This window comes from Balearica regulorum, chromosome 1 (assembly GCF_011004875.1).
Source record: "Balearica regulorum gibbericeps isolate bBalReg1 chromosome 1, bBalReg1.pri, whole genome shotgun sequence".
NCBI classification, from domain to species: Eukaryota; Metazoa; Chordata; class Aves; order Gruiformes; family Gruidae; genus Balearica; species Balearica regulorum.
Genome location: NC_046184.1, coordinates 152,671,953 through 152,686,703, shown reverse-complemented (window position 1 = coordinate 152,686,703; position 14,751 = coordinate 152,671,953). Strand labels below are relative to the sequence as shown.

The 14,751-nt window shown below is 37.7% G+C and overlaps 1 protein-coding gene across 2 annotated transcripts in view; it reads right to left on the bottom strand.

Moving 5' to 3' along the window:
* The window catches only part of TUBGCP3 (tubulin gamma complex component 3), a 58,402-nt gene that overhangs the window by 17,856 nt on the left and 25,795 nt on the right, over nt 1–14,751 (bottom strand). For both annotated transcript variants that reach the window (XM_075739969.1, XM_075739979.1), the window contains exons 7-11: nt 14,131–14,249; nt 10,575–10,700; nt 6,968–7,036; nt 2,128–2,260; nt 543–709 (exon numbers count right to left, since the gene is read on the bottom strand). In XM_075739969.1, coding sequence (XP_075596084.1) covers nt 543–709; nt 2,128–2,260; nt 6,968–7,036; nt 10,575–10,700; nt 14,131–14,249 — 614 coding nt within the window. The remainder of the gene's footprint in view (nt 1–542; nt 710–2,127; nt 2,261–6,967; nt 7,037–10,574; nt 10,701–14,130; nt 14,250–14,751) is intronic.

The following is a 14,751-nucleotide window of genomic DNA, read 5'->3' as shown; positions in this document are numbered from 1 at the left end:
ATTTGCTGTTAGAGAAGACAGAACAAATAACTCTGTAGAGTTTCTAGAGGAACTCTGGAACCATAAACCTCTTTTACCCAACTTGAAAAACCCAAGTTATTTATGAAGCTGAGGATAACAGTAGGTAGTCAGAATAGAATATTCTGAAGTTTATTCCAAATACAAGGCTTGCATTCTAAACAGTTACAAAGAACTCTGCATACATTATTACTGTTACACTAAGCAAAAAAAGACAGAGAGATGACTGCCTCTCTTCAGAAGCAAGCATCTATTGTTACTCCATCATTCTGCCTCTATTAAACAGATCTACGATATGATTCATCGGATCTACCATACTGCATCATTGCAACCTCCAGACATCACACTGACTGAATTAATGAAGACAGTCGCATTTCATGTTGTTATTGTATATATTACTTACTCATATGTTACACGTTTCCACCACAGTCTACTTTTCAAATTCTCCTCTAAGCTTCCCACAGATTATACTCCCACAACGCAAATGAACAGAGATAAAATATTTATTGTATCAAATACATTACCTCATGGTATGTATCCTCCAGCTCTCCATCATAAATCCAGCGATAAAGGAAATTCAGTACAGGATGGGATACTAGGCCAAGAATGTGCTGAACCAGAGATCTCATGTAGGGATCTCCTGTTTTAGTATAGGCATGAACTGCTGAGGCTAGTTCACCACCTTTTCTCCCTGTAAGATCACAGGGGAGAGGAAACAAAATGTATGAAGGAAATATATACACCACACAAATTCAGCAGGCACTGATTTTAGCTAGTCATATATCACTCAGAGCTTGCTGAACAGCAATTCTAAAATGTAGCAAAAGTACATTTTTTAATGTTGAGAGGGAATTCCTAGGTTTTAAGGCATGAATCATTAATCTCACTGAAGCATTAAGCACAGCTCTCTGACACCCCATTCTCTCTTTTTTTATGGTAGCTTGGAGGAATGCAAACTTCAAGGTATCAAACCACACACAAAGGTTGACTTCATGTTTTTTTTCTTCCCCACTGTCCCCACCAGAATAGTATTAAAGGAGTGTTAGTATGTTTTCCTTCTCTCCTGTACTTGACCCTCTTTCACATATTGTGCATGCATACATACAGACAAACAAAACACATCTTTCTGGCTTCTTGGTTATAGTTCTCCCCATAGCTCCTTTAGGTAGTATCTCCTGTCTTCTTGCAATTGAAAGGTAAGAGGTTGTAAAAAAAATAATTAAACAAATAGAACTAGTACTTGTTTTGCTGTTATGCTGCACAGCTGAAGGGTTCCTTACAGCACAGGCTGTAGCATTTAGAATTTTTATTAATGTCCTAAAAGTAAAGCCCACCTTTTTTTCAAAATTGTTACCATTTCCAACAATCAAGGTAAAACAGATGTCATAAGCCTTTTTGGTTAAGATGCTCTTTCCAAAGGGCCACAATTTCCATTTTATTTTCGTAGACAGCAAAGCTGAAGTACCCTCAGGGAGAAGCATAGCCTATGGGGCAGTTACTGGCCAAAGTTTTGGTGAACTCCAACATCACTCCTCAGCATTTTCTTATGGATTGCCAACACAGCCACACACTATCTGCAGATTTGTAAAGTTTCGCTGTTTCACATGAATCTGCAGGCAAGTTGCAAATGACTGATATGCCATCACAGAGAAAAATAGTATAATACTCATACATAGTGCAGAGTCTACATCAATCATTTCATAGTGCATTAGTGGGTTTTTTAACAGTGTAACATTCTCTGAAAGATGACTAAAATTGAATAATTGAAAACAGCATGAAAAGCGTGTGCTTAAAATTTGAAGGATTTTTCAAGCATGTTGTATTCAAAAAAAAACCAACCAAACCCCCAAAAAAACCCCAAGCTCAAAAAAGTCTAGGTGTATCAAAGCTCACCACAACTCACCAGGTTTTTTTACTTATACTGAAAGAGAGAGAATTCTCTGGATTAGCTACTTAAAATTTTCTAATAAATAATTATTTAAATTATTTATTAATAATAACTAATAATTTTCTTTAAAACCCAATAATATTATTAATATCCACCTTTGGCACGCATAACCACTCAGTTATATAACTTCCCCAGAAATATTAAATTAACATTAAACAGACCTTGACAGTGATCAACAAGTGCTGCAAGAGTCTTTAACCTTATTTTAGGATCGTATGTCCAGACTAGAAGACGGCGAAGCGTTAAACTGCTCTCAAGTCCCAAATTCACGCCCTGATCATCTTCCAATTGCAACTGATCAAATTAGAAACAGAAACATGTATCAAGGAACAAAACTGGTAAAACTGAAGCAGAACTGATGTTTCATAGTTTTTATTTTGAAGTTAGCTTTTTATTAATATACTTGGAATACCTAGTATTGTATGTTCTTTCATTAAATCATTGGGCCAAAACCCAAGAGCCACACAAGTGGAAATAGAGAATCAAGCGGAGGTGAAAGGACAGAGACAAGTAGAAGTGCGATAGGGCAGACAGAGCACAAAGGCTGAGAAAGTTAAAGAAAGCAAGCTGATAGCTAGTTAGTCACAAAAGGAGAGAAGAGCAAAAGGAAAAGAGAGCAGAGATCCTGAAAGGCAGCAAATACTGGCCGAAGAGATGCTCAGAAAAGAGAAACTTCTAAAGGAAAGGAAGGGTGTAGGAGGTAAAATATTTATTACTGCACAGTCAGCTTGTTTTAGTTCAACATGGGACAAATTCTGTTCAGTGTCTTCCTCCAGAAGCCATCAGAACGTTAGCTATATAGTGAGAATAAGGAATTGCTACCATTAAAAAAACCCCAAAACATTAAACTATGATAAGAAAAATCTGTCACAATGCGACTACTATGAAGCTTCCAACACCATGGAAAATGAAAGCCAGGCATTTAAATCTGAGATGCAAATGCACACCTTATACAAGTACAGATGGGGTATGCAGGACAAGAACACAACCTAAAAATACAGAAGCAAGTTCCTAGAGCAGTCCAAGCAGATAAACTCTTGGAACAGATGCTCTGTTTCTGTATGCAATGACTAATGTCATCCATATTAAGCTCAGCCTTAAAGCCAGTTAAATTCATGAGCTCCTAGATGCTCCCAAGTCCATGTTTGTTTTCTTTTGTTTGGAAATTGGCAATGGTAAGAGAGATACATGAGCAAGAACCACCCTCTGTCTTTAGGGAAGAGATGATACACTTACATCTTCATCATGGAACTGCATTTTTAAAAAAGCTGACAATGTGAAAACAGTCTGCAAGGAAAAGACCTGAAAAGCTTATGGAATAGTACACAGTACACTCAGAATGACTCTTTGAGAGGCAGAAACATGTTTGGAGGAAGCTCTGAAGACATAATATAGTTATATAAAGACAGTACAGAACCTTTTAATGAGATTATTGTAATGTAGTACTATGCCTGAACTGCTAACTCAAACTGCAGCTAACAACTCCTAAGCTGGCAGCCCGTATGAATTCTCCTGAATATAAGAATGCAGCATGCACTCAATTCCAAGACACAGTTTTCTATGTGTTTTCAAGTAACTGAAATGTACGGGTTTTGTAAAGAAAGTGTCTTTCAAAAAAGTAGATTGTTTTCCATCGCTTTTTAAAATAAAATTGACAAGTCACCGAGCTCACTTCTGGGATAATGTGGCACAAGTCTTGAAAATACTGACTTCTTAAGGATTTCTGCTCCATCAATTATGAACATAAGAAATGCCATCTTCTATCAGAACTTTGGCTAGATGAACTACTGCTCTATCTCCAAAATGACAAAAGGAAGTGCTGTACAAGAAAAGCATGCAAAGCTGACCCCTCTCTGCAGTCCGTCTCCCTTAGGCTCGTTGCAGCATTCAACACCTCAGAGGATGCATCTTTGCTCAGACCTTCTAATACCAGTTTACAGATCTGCCTTCCACAAATTTGCATAAGCCCTTTTTCAACCTGTTGGTACTGCCTTTTGCCACGACATCCTAGGGAAACAAATTTTGCAAGTTGGCTACTCTTCTCTGTTTCATACCAACCTCCTGCTAATTTCACAGAGTGCCTCCTTTCCTCTTGTAGTCATTCACCAAATCCCACAACTTTGTGTTTCATTTATTCTTCATTAGTTTGGAAGCCTCAGCCACAGCCCCCCTTGCGCCTTTCCCTCTTCAGCCTCAAGAGACTCAGCCCATCTCCTCTCTCCTCACGCAGCAATTGTCCCATGCTCCTGAGGATTGTAGCTGACTTTCTCCCTCCTTAGTCTCTACCTCCCCAATGTCTGAGAGGCTGCCATCAGGACTGCACACAGTGCTCCAGTGTCACACTGGCACCTGCTGCCTTGTTCTAAGTGCCCATCTCCCTGGCACCCAAAAGCACACCAAGTCCAGCAGTGCAGACAGCCACCTGCAAGGACACCAAAGGTTTTCCCAAATCGGGCCTGCTGATGCCAAGTCTGGCACTGAGGAAGCACGTATTAGATTAGCCTTCCCCCAGATAAAACCCCTTGTAGTTCCTACACTGGGGGTCCCCAGCACCTATTTGCTCACACACAGTTTCATACTGCTCCTTGCCGCGGGCAGAGCATCCAGAGTACCAATGTTAGCAAGCTTTCAGTGATGCACTGGTAGACTTCACTCTGCCTTAACCTTCTCCAGATCATCAACATCAACTAAAACCAGTGCCAGCACCTATCCTTGGTGCATGCTACTGACCCTTTTCCATCCTGCAGCGTGGCCTTGTGCTTCCCAGCTTTCAAGTCACAAGAGAATTTCTCCTCCTCCACTGCTGGATCTCCTTCCTTTCTTTCACAGCCTTTGGGAAGGAATCTTACCAGGGGCTTCTTGAAAATCCAAACACAACATGCCTCTGAGATCTCCTTCAGTTAGGTGCTGAGGGACATGCCCAGAAACTCCAGTCTATGCTAGTGCAGCAAAACTTCACATTAGAGACACTGCATTGACAGTTCCCTACCAGAATGCATTTAATCAATGTGCTCAATACACTCATGAACTCTAACACTGGAGATGAATCTGGCAAGGAACATGAAGATCAACAAGAAACGCAGTAAAAGAAACACTGTGAAAAACGTGCAGTGACAGAAAAAATGGAAAAGGCTGAGGTACCTAATGCCTTCTATGCCTTGGGGTTTTTTTTGTAAGATTTGCCATTGGGAATACCAGATGTCACCTGAGATCAGAGGGGAAGTCTGGAACAAGGGAGACTTACTCCAAGTAGAGAAAAACCAGGTTAGGGAACATTAAACAAACTGGATATACCTAAGTCCATGAGACCTAATGGGATGCACCCACGAGTGCTGAGGGAGCTGGCCAATGTCATTGCAAAGCCACCCTCGATTATCTTTGCAACATCACAGCAATCAGAGGAGGTCCTTGATGACCAGGAGAAAGCAAATATCACTCCTTTCTTCAAGAAAGAGGATCCACGTAACTACACACCAGTGAGACTCCCCTCATTCCCTGGGATGCTGACAGAGCAACTAATCCGGGAAACCATTTCCAAACATATGGAGGACAAAAAGCTTTTCTCAGGAAGAAAAGCTCAGGGAAAGGAGGAGGAAGGGGGGACATTTGTGGTGACAGAGTTTGTCTTCCCAAGCAAGTGTTAAGCGTGCTGAGGCCCTGCTCGCCAGGAAGCGGCTGGACATCTGCCTGCTGATGGGATGTAGTGAATGAAACCCTTACTTTGCTTTGCTTGCACACACAGCTTTTGCTTTCCCTATTAATCTGTCACTAACTTGATTGACTTGTCTTTTTGCCTTCCTTCTATTTTCTCCCCATTCCTCAAGAGACAGGGGTGAGCGAGAGGCTAGGTGGGTGTATGGCTGCTAGCCAGGGTCAAGCCACCACAGAGGGAAATGCAGTTTGAAAATAAGTGATGCCAGAACTTTCCTTTCGTTTTCCCCTTACATGCCACCCCTCCCACCAGACTCATCTCTTCTTTTGAAAGGTTTAGTGGAGTAGGAAAGGTAGAAGAAGCTGCATTTCAAAGAAGCCATAAATATTTTCATAGTCAAGAAGTCAGAATAAACCAAAGCTCTAACAAACTAAGAGAGTAAATGTATTTTGGACAGAGCAGGAAACAATTACAAAAAGAGTAACTGCAGAGTAGCCAGACAGTAGCCAGGAAAAACAAGCAAAAAGTATGTATGACAGGCTTTCCAAAACTCAGAAATGTTTGAGAGCTGCAGGTGAGTCAAAAGAAATAGATGCTTTTAAAGTCTATGACTTCAGCTACAGATTTTTTTGAAAGTGGAATTTTAAATGGCATTTTAATTTAACTTTAGGTCAATTTTGAGAATGAATTTTTCTCAATTACAAATAATGAACTCCTTGAAAGTCCCATAGAAAAAAAGTAAGCAGAAGGAAAAAAAATTATCTGATTTTTATTTTAGAGCTAGCATCTAGGTGCACATACCTATAAATATTTGCAGATAAACTGCAAGATTATCAGCACTGAGTTGGTCTATATATATCACAGAAAAATAATAAGACACTGAAACAATTACAACGGAAGGGACAATGAAAACGCACAAACTGCCCCAGACAAAACAAACAGTTGGAACTGTTGTTACTAGCTGCTGAACCATGCATTGCTTGAAATACAAAAAGGGTTTTTTTCCCCCTTTAAAGATGGGTCATGCTGTTTTGGATTTGAATGACAAAGATCACGTGAGATGAAGCTGACAAAAAGGATGCATAAAAAGGGACAGAGGCTTAGAAATACACATTATATTCCTTGCTTATGTAGTACATCAAATAACAGTGAATTTGTAAGAGAAAAATTAATTGGTGCATACATCCAAAGAGTAAGAAATGTACAAGTTACAGAGAATTGTGTCCACTGTTAATAGAAACTGCTGTACATCCTTCCCTTTCTAATGGGATACCTAGGTATACCTTTTAGGAGATATTCAGACAACATAAAGCAAAGTAAGAAAGTTATATAAGAACCACCTAACTTACCTGAGAATGTAAAACAGATAGAAGTCGGTAGTATTCTTTAAGTTCCTGATGTAAGGCTGCACAAAAACTCTATAAGCAAAAGAGAAGAAAAAAGAAAAAAAAAGAAAAAAAGAAAAAATATCAGGACAACCTTTCTGGTTTAATCTAGAATAACTTTCATCCTATCACCACATTATGAAGGTAGTTAGAAATTTCCTAAAAGGAATCAAGCCACAAGTTTCAGCACAAAAGCCAACTCTTAGAAAGCTGGCCAATGTATAACTGCTTCCTTAAGAGATGCACAGATCTTTTCCAAGAATATGTATGCATTATTAAGTGACTTTCTGTTTCTTGCTGTCTTAGTTCTATCAACAGATTAAACTATGATAAACATAACTCTCCAAACAGATATATCATCTCAATAAAGACATTAATAATTACCACAGGGGGATGTACAAATCATAACATGACCTAGAAGAAATTTTCTTTAATAATTATGTAAAATATAGTATGTAGTAAAGTAATAGAGTTTCAATTTTAGGAAGGCCTCTAGTAACAGGACACAGAAGTGTCCATCACACACAGAAGGAACCATCATTATATGTACAGTATAGACTGTATGACCCGAGCAAGAAAACACAATGCTCCTAAAAGAATATTCCCAGTAAGTGATGCTGGATCAAGTACTCTAGATTTTTGGCCTTTTATCAATTTGACAATTGTATACGATTCTTCACCTGACATGGAAGAAATGAGAACACTATATCCTAAGAAATTTATAAAATGTGCAGAAGTTAACAGGCCTGAACTAAAGCAAAGATTCTTCTTTGTAAAATAGTTCTAAACACAGCTACTTTGGGTTGTTTAAAAATAAATAAAGGTAAATTTTAAAAACAATTCCTAAACAAATACATGTTTAGTAATGGATAGTTTTCTACAGTTTGAGCTGCTGGGGTTTTGCTTTGTTTTGTAATGTTCTTAACCTAACATACAGACTAAAAAAAAATAATCCTGCAACACATTTTCTAAAACAGAATTAAAAATAAGGCTCATTAATTTTGGACTGAGTTGAAAATGTTGGACTTTAAGCACTTTTGGGGGTTTTAAAATTTTGGTGGTTCTTTTTTTTTTTTTTAAGAGTACTTCCATGCACAGACAAAAATTCTTCAGAACTGACTTCTTAACCAATTCTCAGCTACTGATTTTGATATCTATTTTAATGGACTTTCTTTTTAATAGAAAGGTTCCCAGGACTTCGCCCTCAATGCCTTTTAAAATCATCACAAAGTAATCTGGAAAAAATAAGGAAAACCTCAAAGACAGAACTCAAAGCTGAAAATATTTATTCACTAGATTACGTACAGGGGAGAAATCATTACTACAGGCACAAGAGGAAAAAAATCTTCTTTCCTGCTAAGAGGCTAAGAAGCCTAGGAAAAAAAAAATCAAAAAATCATTAATCTTGTCACTGTATCCTTCACAAGGAAAGAGGGTTCCTTTCTTCAACTCAATGTTATAAATTAGAAAGAAATTTGATATTCCAGAGGATACTGAAGGGCAAAAAGAAATCCCCTTATATGTAACTCCACTTTTCATTTCTTCTCACTTGCTTCTTCAGTACATTTTTGAACCTATTAAACACTTGCCAAGATAGAGGGCAGAGTAGAGCCTCCAAGAAAACATTCAAAGGCACTATACATGTACTCAAAAAGTGAGAACAGTAATCACTGACTTTAGTAGCCAAAAGGATTTAGGATCTAACTGGCCAACAACTTTTCAGAGAAGCCTCAGAAGTTAAAATTTACATCCAGTGCCAATTCCGCATCACAAACTATAGATTTTTGTTTCCCTAACTGTTATGGAAAACTGGACATTATCCTAGAATTCTGATTTGGTCTACATCAAAAGAGAATTCAGGAAGGAAACAGAATGCTTGTTCAAGAGAAAAATTAAAATGCCCACTACCGCAACTAGATCTAAATGGGCAAAATGTCAAAATTTAAGGCAAGTTATATTTCATTGCTGATTATTTTATTATTTTTTTTTAATTCTTGAGGACAAAGTAGAACTTAGATACTAAGCAGCAAAGGTAGAAGAACATAATGTTAAAGTGTAGTATATTGTTATATCTCTACTCCTAATAATTGTCAGTACCTGACTATTTGTATGGTAAAAACAGTCACCAGGACCATAATAAAAGAGGTGACAGGCATCTTATCCTACATGTGGTTTAAACAAGGGTTTACACAAGCATTCTTTTAAAACATTAAGCAAAAGATGCTTTAGAATGCACAATATTCTTATGCTAAATTATTAATGCACAGTGTACAGCACCTGAAGTTGTCAGCTATAAAAGCCATGAAGAGCAATGGTATATACTTGTTTTGCCCCGATACTGACGGCAGGAATAGAATATATGTTTTTATTTGTACACTCATGTCCTAGAAATATATGGAAGTGCTTGTCTCAAGCAAAATTAACAGCATTAGAGCTATGCAGGTTCAGCTAGCTAACTGCACAGCCTTCTGCACAGGACCTGAAACCTGCATATGGTAGCTAAGATATCATACATTTAAATTCACTGAAGAATTAAAGTTCTCCCCTTGCTGTAAACTGGAAGATTAAAGCCAGAGACAGTAAAAATAAGCATAAGCAGGAAGCTACTAGATAAAGAATAAGAAACTTCACCCAGATATAAGGGGGAGAGTCTGAAGAAAATGCATATACAGTAGCACTACCATATAAAACATGGAAATCAGCATTGGATCACTAGAAAAATAATTATTTATATGTAACTAAAAGGGTTACTGAGAATAAGAGACAGAAGGGAACAGAATAAAACATTAGAAAAGTAGGAAGCACTACAGTGTCTCTACTGACCTCTTAAGAAAAATTAGATTGAAGGGAGAAGCACTTCAATTTCTTGGCAGATTAGGTAGGATGTTATGGTTAGAGGCAAGGATAACATTTCTGTCGACTCAGAAGGGATAATATCCAGTTTTACAGAGGGAGCAAGTGAGAGGAAACGGGAATGCCTTAGCAGTAAATGTGGTTTTGGGTATTACAGCAGCTGTGAAGTTACTGTAGACTACAAATCATGATGATGAAACCTATAAAAACAAAAATTAATATTCTTTTGATGCTGTATTCAAAAGAAAGGGCAGAAGATAATGGGGTATTTGCACTTTATGTAAGTTAATGCAGTATTAACACAGGAACATCAACATTAGCTGACAAAAGTGTCTTCTGCATAGGTCACTAACAACTGAATTGGTGAGTAATTAGCTCAGGGATGCTACCATCCCATTTAAGCAATGTTTTTGTTTATAAACATGCATGAGTACTTAAAAAAAATGAACTTAAAGGAGATTAAGAAAAGAAATCTATGCATGAGACTACAAATGACAGGGGCAACTCCTTCTTATGACCAGCAAGACCAAATGCCTTTCCCGTCCCTTCAGACTGTGACCCATACCAAAAGTGGCAGTCCACAAAAAAAGTAAATCAAAGGATGAATGATTGAAGCTCCAAAGTTTATGCATCATTCTAGTACTGCATTTACTCAGTAGTTTCTAAGGGAAACAAGACCAAAATATTGTAAGCAAAATCAATTTTTTAGCTGACCTACCTGTCCCACAAGTCCAAATGCACGATCCAAACTCCTCTGGTCTGTGTATTTTCTGATTTTATTATGTAGCCACCCCAACTCTGCAAGTCTACTTGTAGTATCTCTAAGAGATTTGGACAAGCTCACCTACAAAGTTAACAGAAACGGTAACTTACAATTAAGTCAAATCTGCCATACCAATACTTGTTTCTTCTTGAAAGACTCTCTCTCTCATAAAACAACCCAGTTTAGGAAACAATCATTTTACATTCTATAACAGAGATAGTGCCAAAAAAGCAGACAACCATGTAATTAACATTAAATTTATACACATCAGTGTTCAAAAGGCAGCAGCAACAAACTACTGGCAACTTAGTGACCTTCCCTTTTGGAAATCTTAACGTAACAGTATTCATTCACTCTTTTTACATTAGGCAATTATGGCAGTAACAAAAAGGTCTTCAGAAAAGAGGAAGAAATCCGGAATTTTATGATGTAGAATCACACTCCATCTTATCCTGATAATCACTAAGATTAAAAATACTAGAGCTCTAAAGGATGAGTCAATGGCTAAAATTAATGAAACCTAGAGAAAATAATTAGTTACTACTACACGTGAAACAATCCTTTAATAGAAGACAAAAGACCCAATGCCAGATTAGGTATCATGAACCAAAACTTACAGAATCCAAATTCCAAGTTTAAGTCTGATCCACAAGTAACAGCTTTTATAAGCTATTTAATCATGTGCCCCTCTGAGCTCTTCTAATCTGTTTCTACTTTTCTTGTACCAGGTATCTCACTTCACCCTGCAAGCCTGCCTTAGTACCAACACCCTATTTAACTACTACTACTATTTTCAACTGAATCAGCACATTTCTTCCTTTAAATTACCAACGCATAAGACACTGTTGTTCTTCTTCCTACTTGAGATTTGCTTCTACCACATTTCGTCACATTACCCAAGAACACTATCATCAAATTTCAGAATTTTATTGGACAAAAAAATCCAAACAATCTGACTGATACATTAGGCCAAGAGGCAGAGATTGACTTTTGCCCGCAGCAATTGGGCCTATCCCACCTCTACAATTTGAACTTGGAGAGCCAGCTATAACAGTCCAAACCAAAGCAAGGAAGTACACTAATAAGCTAAATGGATTGCCAAAGAACTAGAAATCAAGCTAATTCATTAAGCCTTTTAGTTAGCAGTACAGCTAAGATAAAAATCAGCTAGAAAGCGTGTTAGCTACAGCAGTGTGGGCTTCAACCAGGTAGCATCATTTGGTTGTAAGACCAGAGTTCAGTCCCTGGCCCGCTTGTTTAGCTATAGAGGCACAGCTTTAACTTCTTGAACAACTTCTATAGGATAAATTCTAGCCCAAACAAGCATAATTGGACACAGTTAGAAACTGCCCACAGCTAAAGCCATAGAATCACAGAATGGTTTGGGTTGGAAGGGACCTCAAAGACCATCTAGTTCCAACCCCCCTGCCATGGGCAGGGACACCCTCCACTAGACCACGTTGCCCAAAGCCCCATCCAACCTGGCCTTGAACACTTCCAGGGAGGGGGCATCCACAGCTTCTCTGGGCAACCTGTGCCAGTGCCTCACCACCCTCACAGTGAAGAATTTCTTCCTTATATCTAAGAGATATCAAAGAGGTGACATAAGAACTATTTAGAATTCTGCAACTACAGAGTACTTGGCACACATTAAGTACAATACACATCCACTGGAATCAAATGAGGAACAAACAAAATTGGCTTTGTGTTATTACATTTCTATCTCTTAAGATCAAATCAGAAGCTGCTAGCTTATACAGTGCTGAATGTCAGCAACAGAACTAATATTAATGCTGAAATTAGAAAACATTCAGGCAAGAATAACAGCTTGGAAAGCATGCTTATTTCTGGAAAAAAATGGACTGTGTACAATGACATTTTCTTTGTGCAGCTGAGGGAAAACTACATGCTTTAACTACTATTTTGCCTAACATGCAGTCAACACAGCTAGAGGAGGTATGATCTCGGTCCTCCTTGTTCATCAGAAAAAATTCCAGCTGTGGTTCTAGTCAGTCAAATAATTTTATCTCCACTGGGTCCAGTGGCTCAGCACAAGTGCCAATAAGGAAGGAGGATGGAAGACAATTGACTTCAAAAATAACTGAAAACACAAAGTTCTCAGGAAAAAGCATTATTGACCACAAACCATTCAAATAATCAAACTCCTTGTATTAACAGAATTAGGAATTCAAACTAAAACAGTTTTTCACCTCAAACTAGCCTATTTGGTATGAAACCTACACAGAAAACTAATGAAACCCATAGTGCCAATTTTTCAGTCATTAAGTTTTATCCACATTCCTCTAGAAAAATGTTACAGTATCTTTCCTTTGCCATATATAATCTAACTTATATACGGAATATAATTAACTCAGTGCAGGTGTTGAGGAATTACAAACTTTACAACATCTACAAGTACAGAAAATGACATCCTTAAGAATCTGTCTATTAACAAGATTTAACTGATTTAACAAGATTTAGGTTTTCCATTTTTCCCTCCACTAAGCAGCCCTGAATGTCATTGTAAAGTAACAGTAGGAACAATTACACATTTCACTTTTTGCTAGTGTTATGGAGGAGAAAAGGAAATTAGTTCAGTTATCATCAACATTAAGCTAAGTTTACTGTGCTCTTGGCACATGAAGTGGCCCCAAATCAATTCCCCACCATTCTAGAACATATTGTCACAGTATAAAGTTCTTAATACAAATGAAAATCAGGAGCACTGTCTTTCCATTTGAACAAAACACAAAAACCAATTAGCGAGCTGAAACTGAACTGTGACGCAGTACTGTCTAAACACTGAACAAGAAATGCTAAAGCAACTAGCGGCTTTTTCTTTTTCTTTGCTCAGCTGACCCAATCTCACTTTCGTTTTTTTTCCACATTGCAAATATGCTTAACATCTCACCATCTTAAAGTGAGATCTTCTCTCTCTCAGACTTCTCTCCTGTTCCTCTGCCCCCTATTTGACACCTTCCTTCAAATTCACATCAACTGGATTTTATTCTAATCAACAACAGGAGTTGAAAGCACTTCAGTTCTATCACCAGTCCTTTCCTGGGTGATCTGCATGATCCCATTTGATCACTTACAAGTTTTAATCAAGACCATAACATCAAGTGGTTAACATCCATTTCACATCTTGGGCTGTTAAATTTAATCCAATACTAATGCGGTCAAAAGCCTGCATCTTCTTTATACTCATTTTTGTACACTGGGGAGGGGAAACAATGACAAAAATCCTCAAATTAAGCCATAACTTAGGAGTCTTTGTACTGGCTTAATAGCTGGGAGTCTATTCATGCCTTGTGAAATGCTACAGTTTCTTTCTGGAACCTAATCTACCCAATCAATTTTAAATTGGTACTGTCGAAACTACCCTGTTGTACTTAAAAAAAAATAAAAATACTTGTGATAATATTTTAATATTTTAAACATATTTTTCATAGCTATTTTTCCCCTACATACCTCTCTGCTCACATATGAAATACAAGTCACCACACAGTACCTTTCCCTCCACTTTATAGCAATTTTCAGAATTGCACATTTTGATGTTTTTGCCATCTATTCCTTGGAAGACATACAAAACATCTCTTACAAGGTTTGCTTCAGTTATTTCAACAGAGCCTAGAAAGAAAAAAACAAAACAAAACCAGTATTTAGATTTTTGGGGGATAATTACTTTCGATTACAACTTCAAAAAGCTATCTAGAAGACTAGCCAAAAAAAGAAAAGAGAAAGCCTAAGCTTCTTTACCTGTAAAGAAATGTTTTAAGTCCTCATAACAACCTGACAGGAAAGCCAAGAATTCCCTTACTTGCCTCTACCGATACTTAGGATACTCTCAGAGCAGGTCAGCTTGTTTGACACAGGGCATGTTATATTTTAACCAACACTTCGGGCAGTTCCTAAACTTGTTATCTTTTCTGATTCAATCAGCAGTGCAAGTTCTGAGGCAAGCATCATCATAACTTTACCTTTCTTCAAACAAACAGCTGAAGTTGTTAAGTGGGACCTACAGAATTATCTTTTCTACATTCAGCTAGGAAAACACCACAGTTAATTCAGAAGGAAGAGCTGCTTAATATTGGCTTTCAATCACATATGCCACTGGTCAGTGAAAAGACTG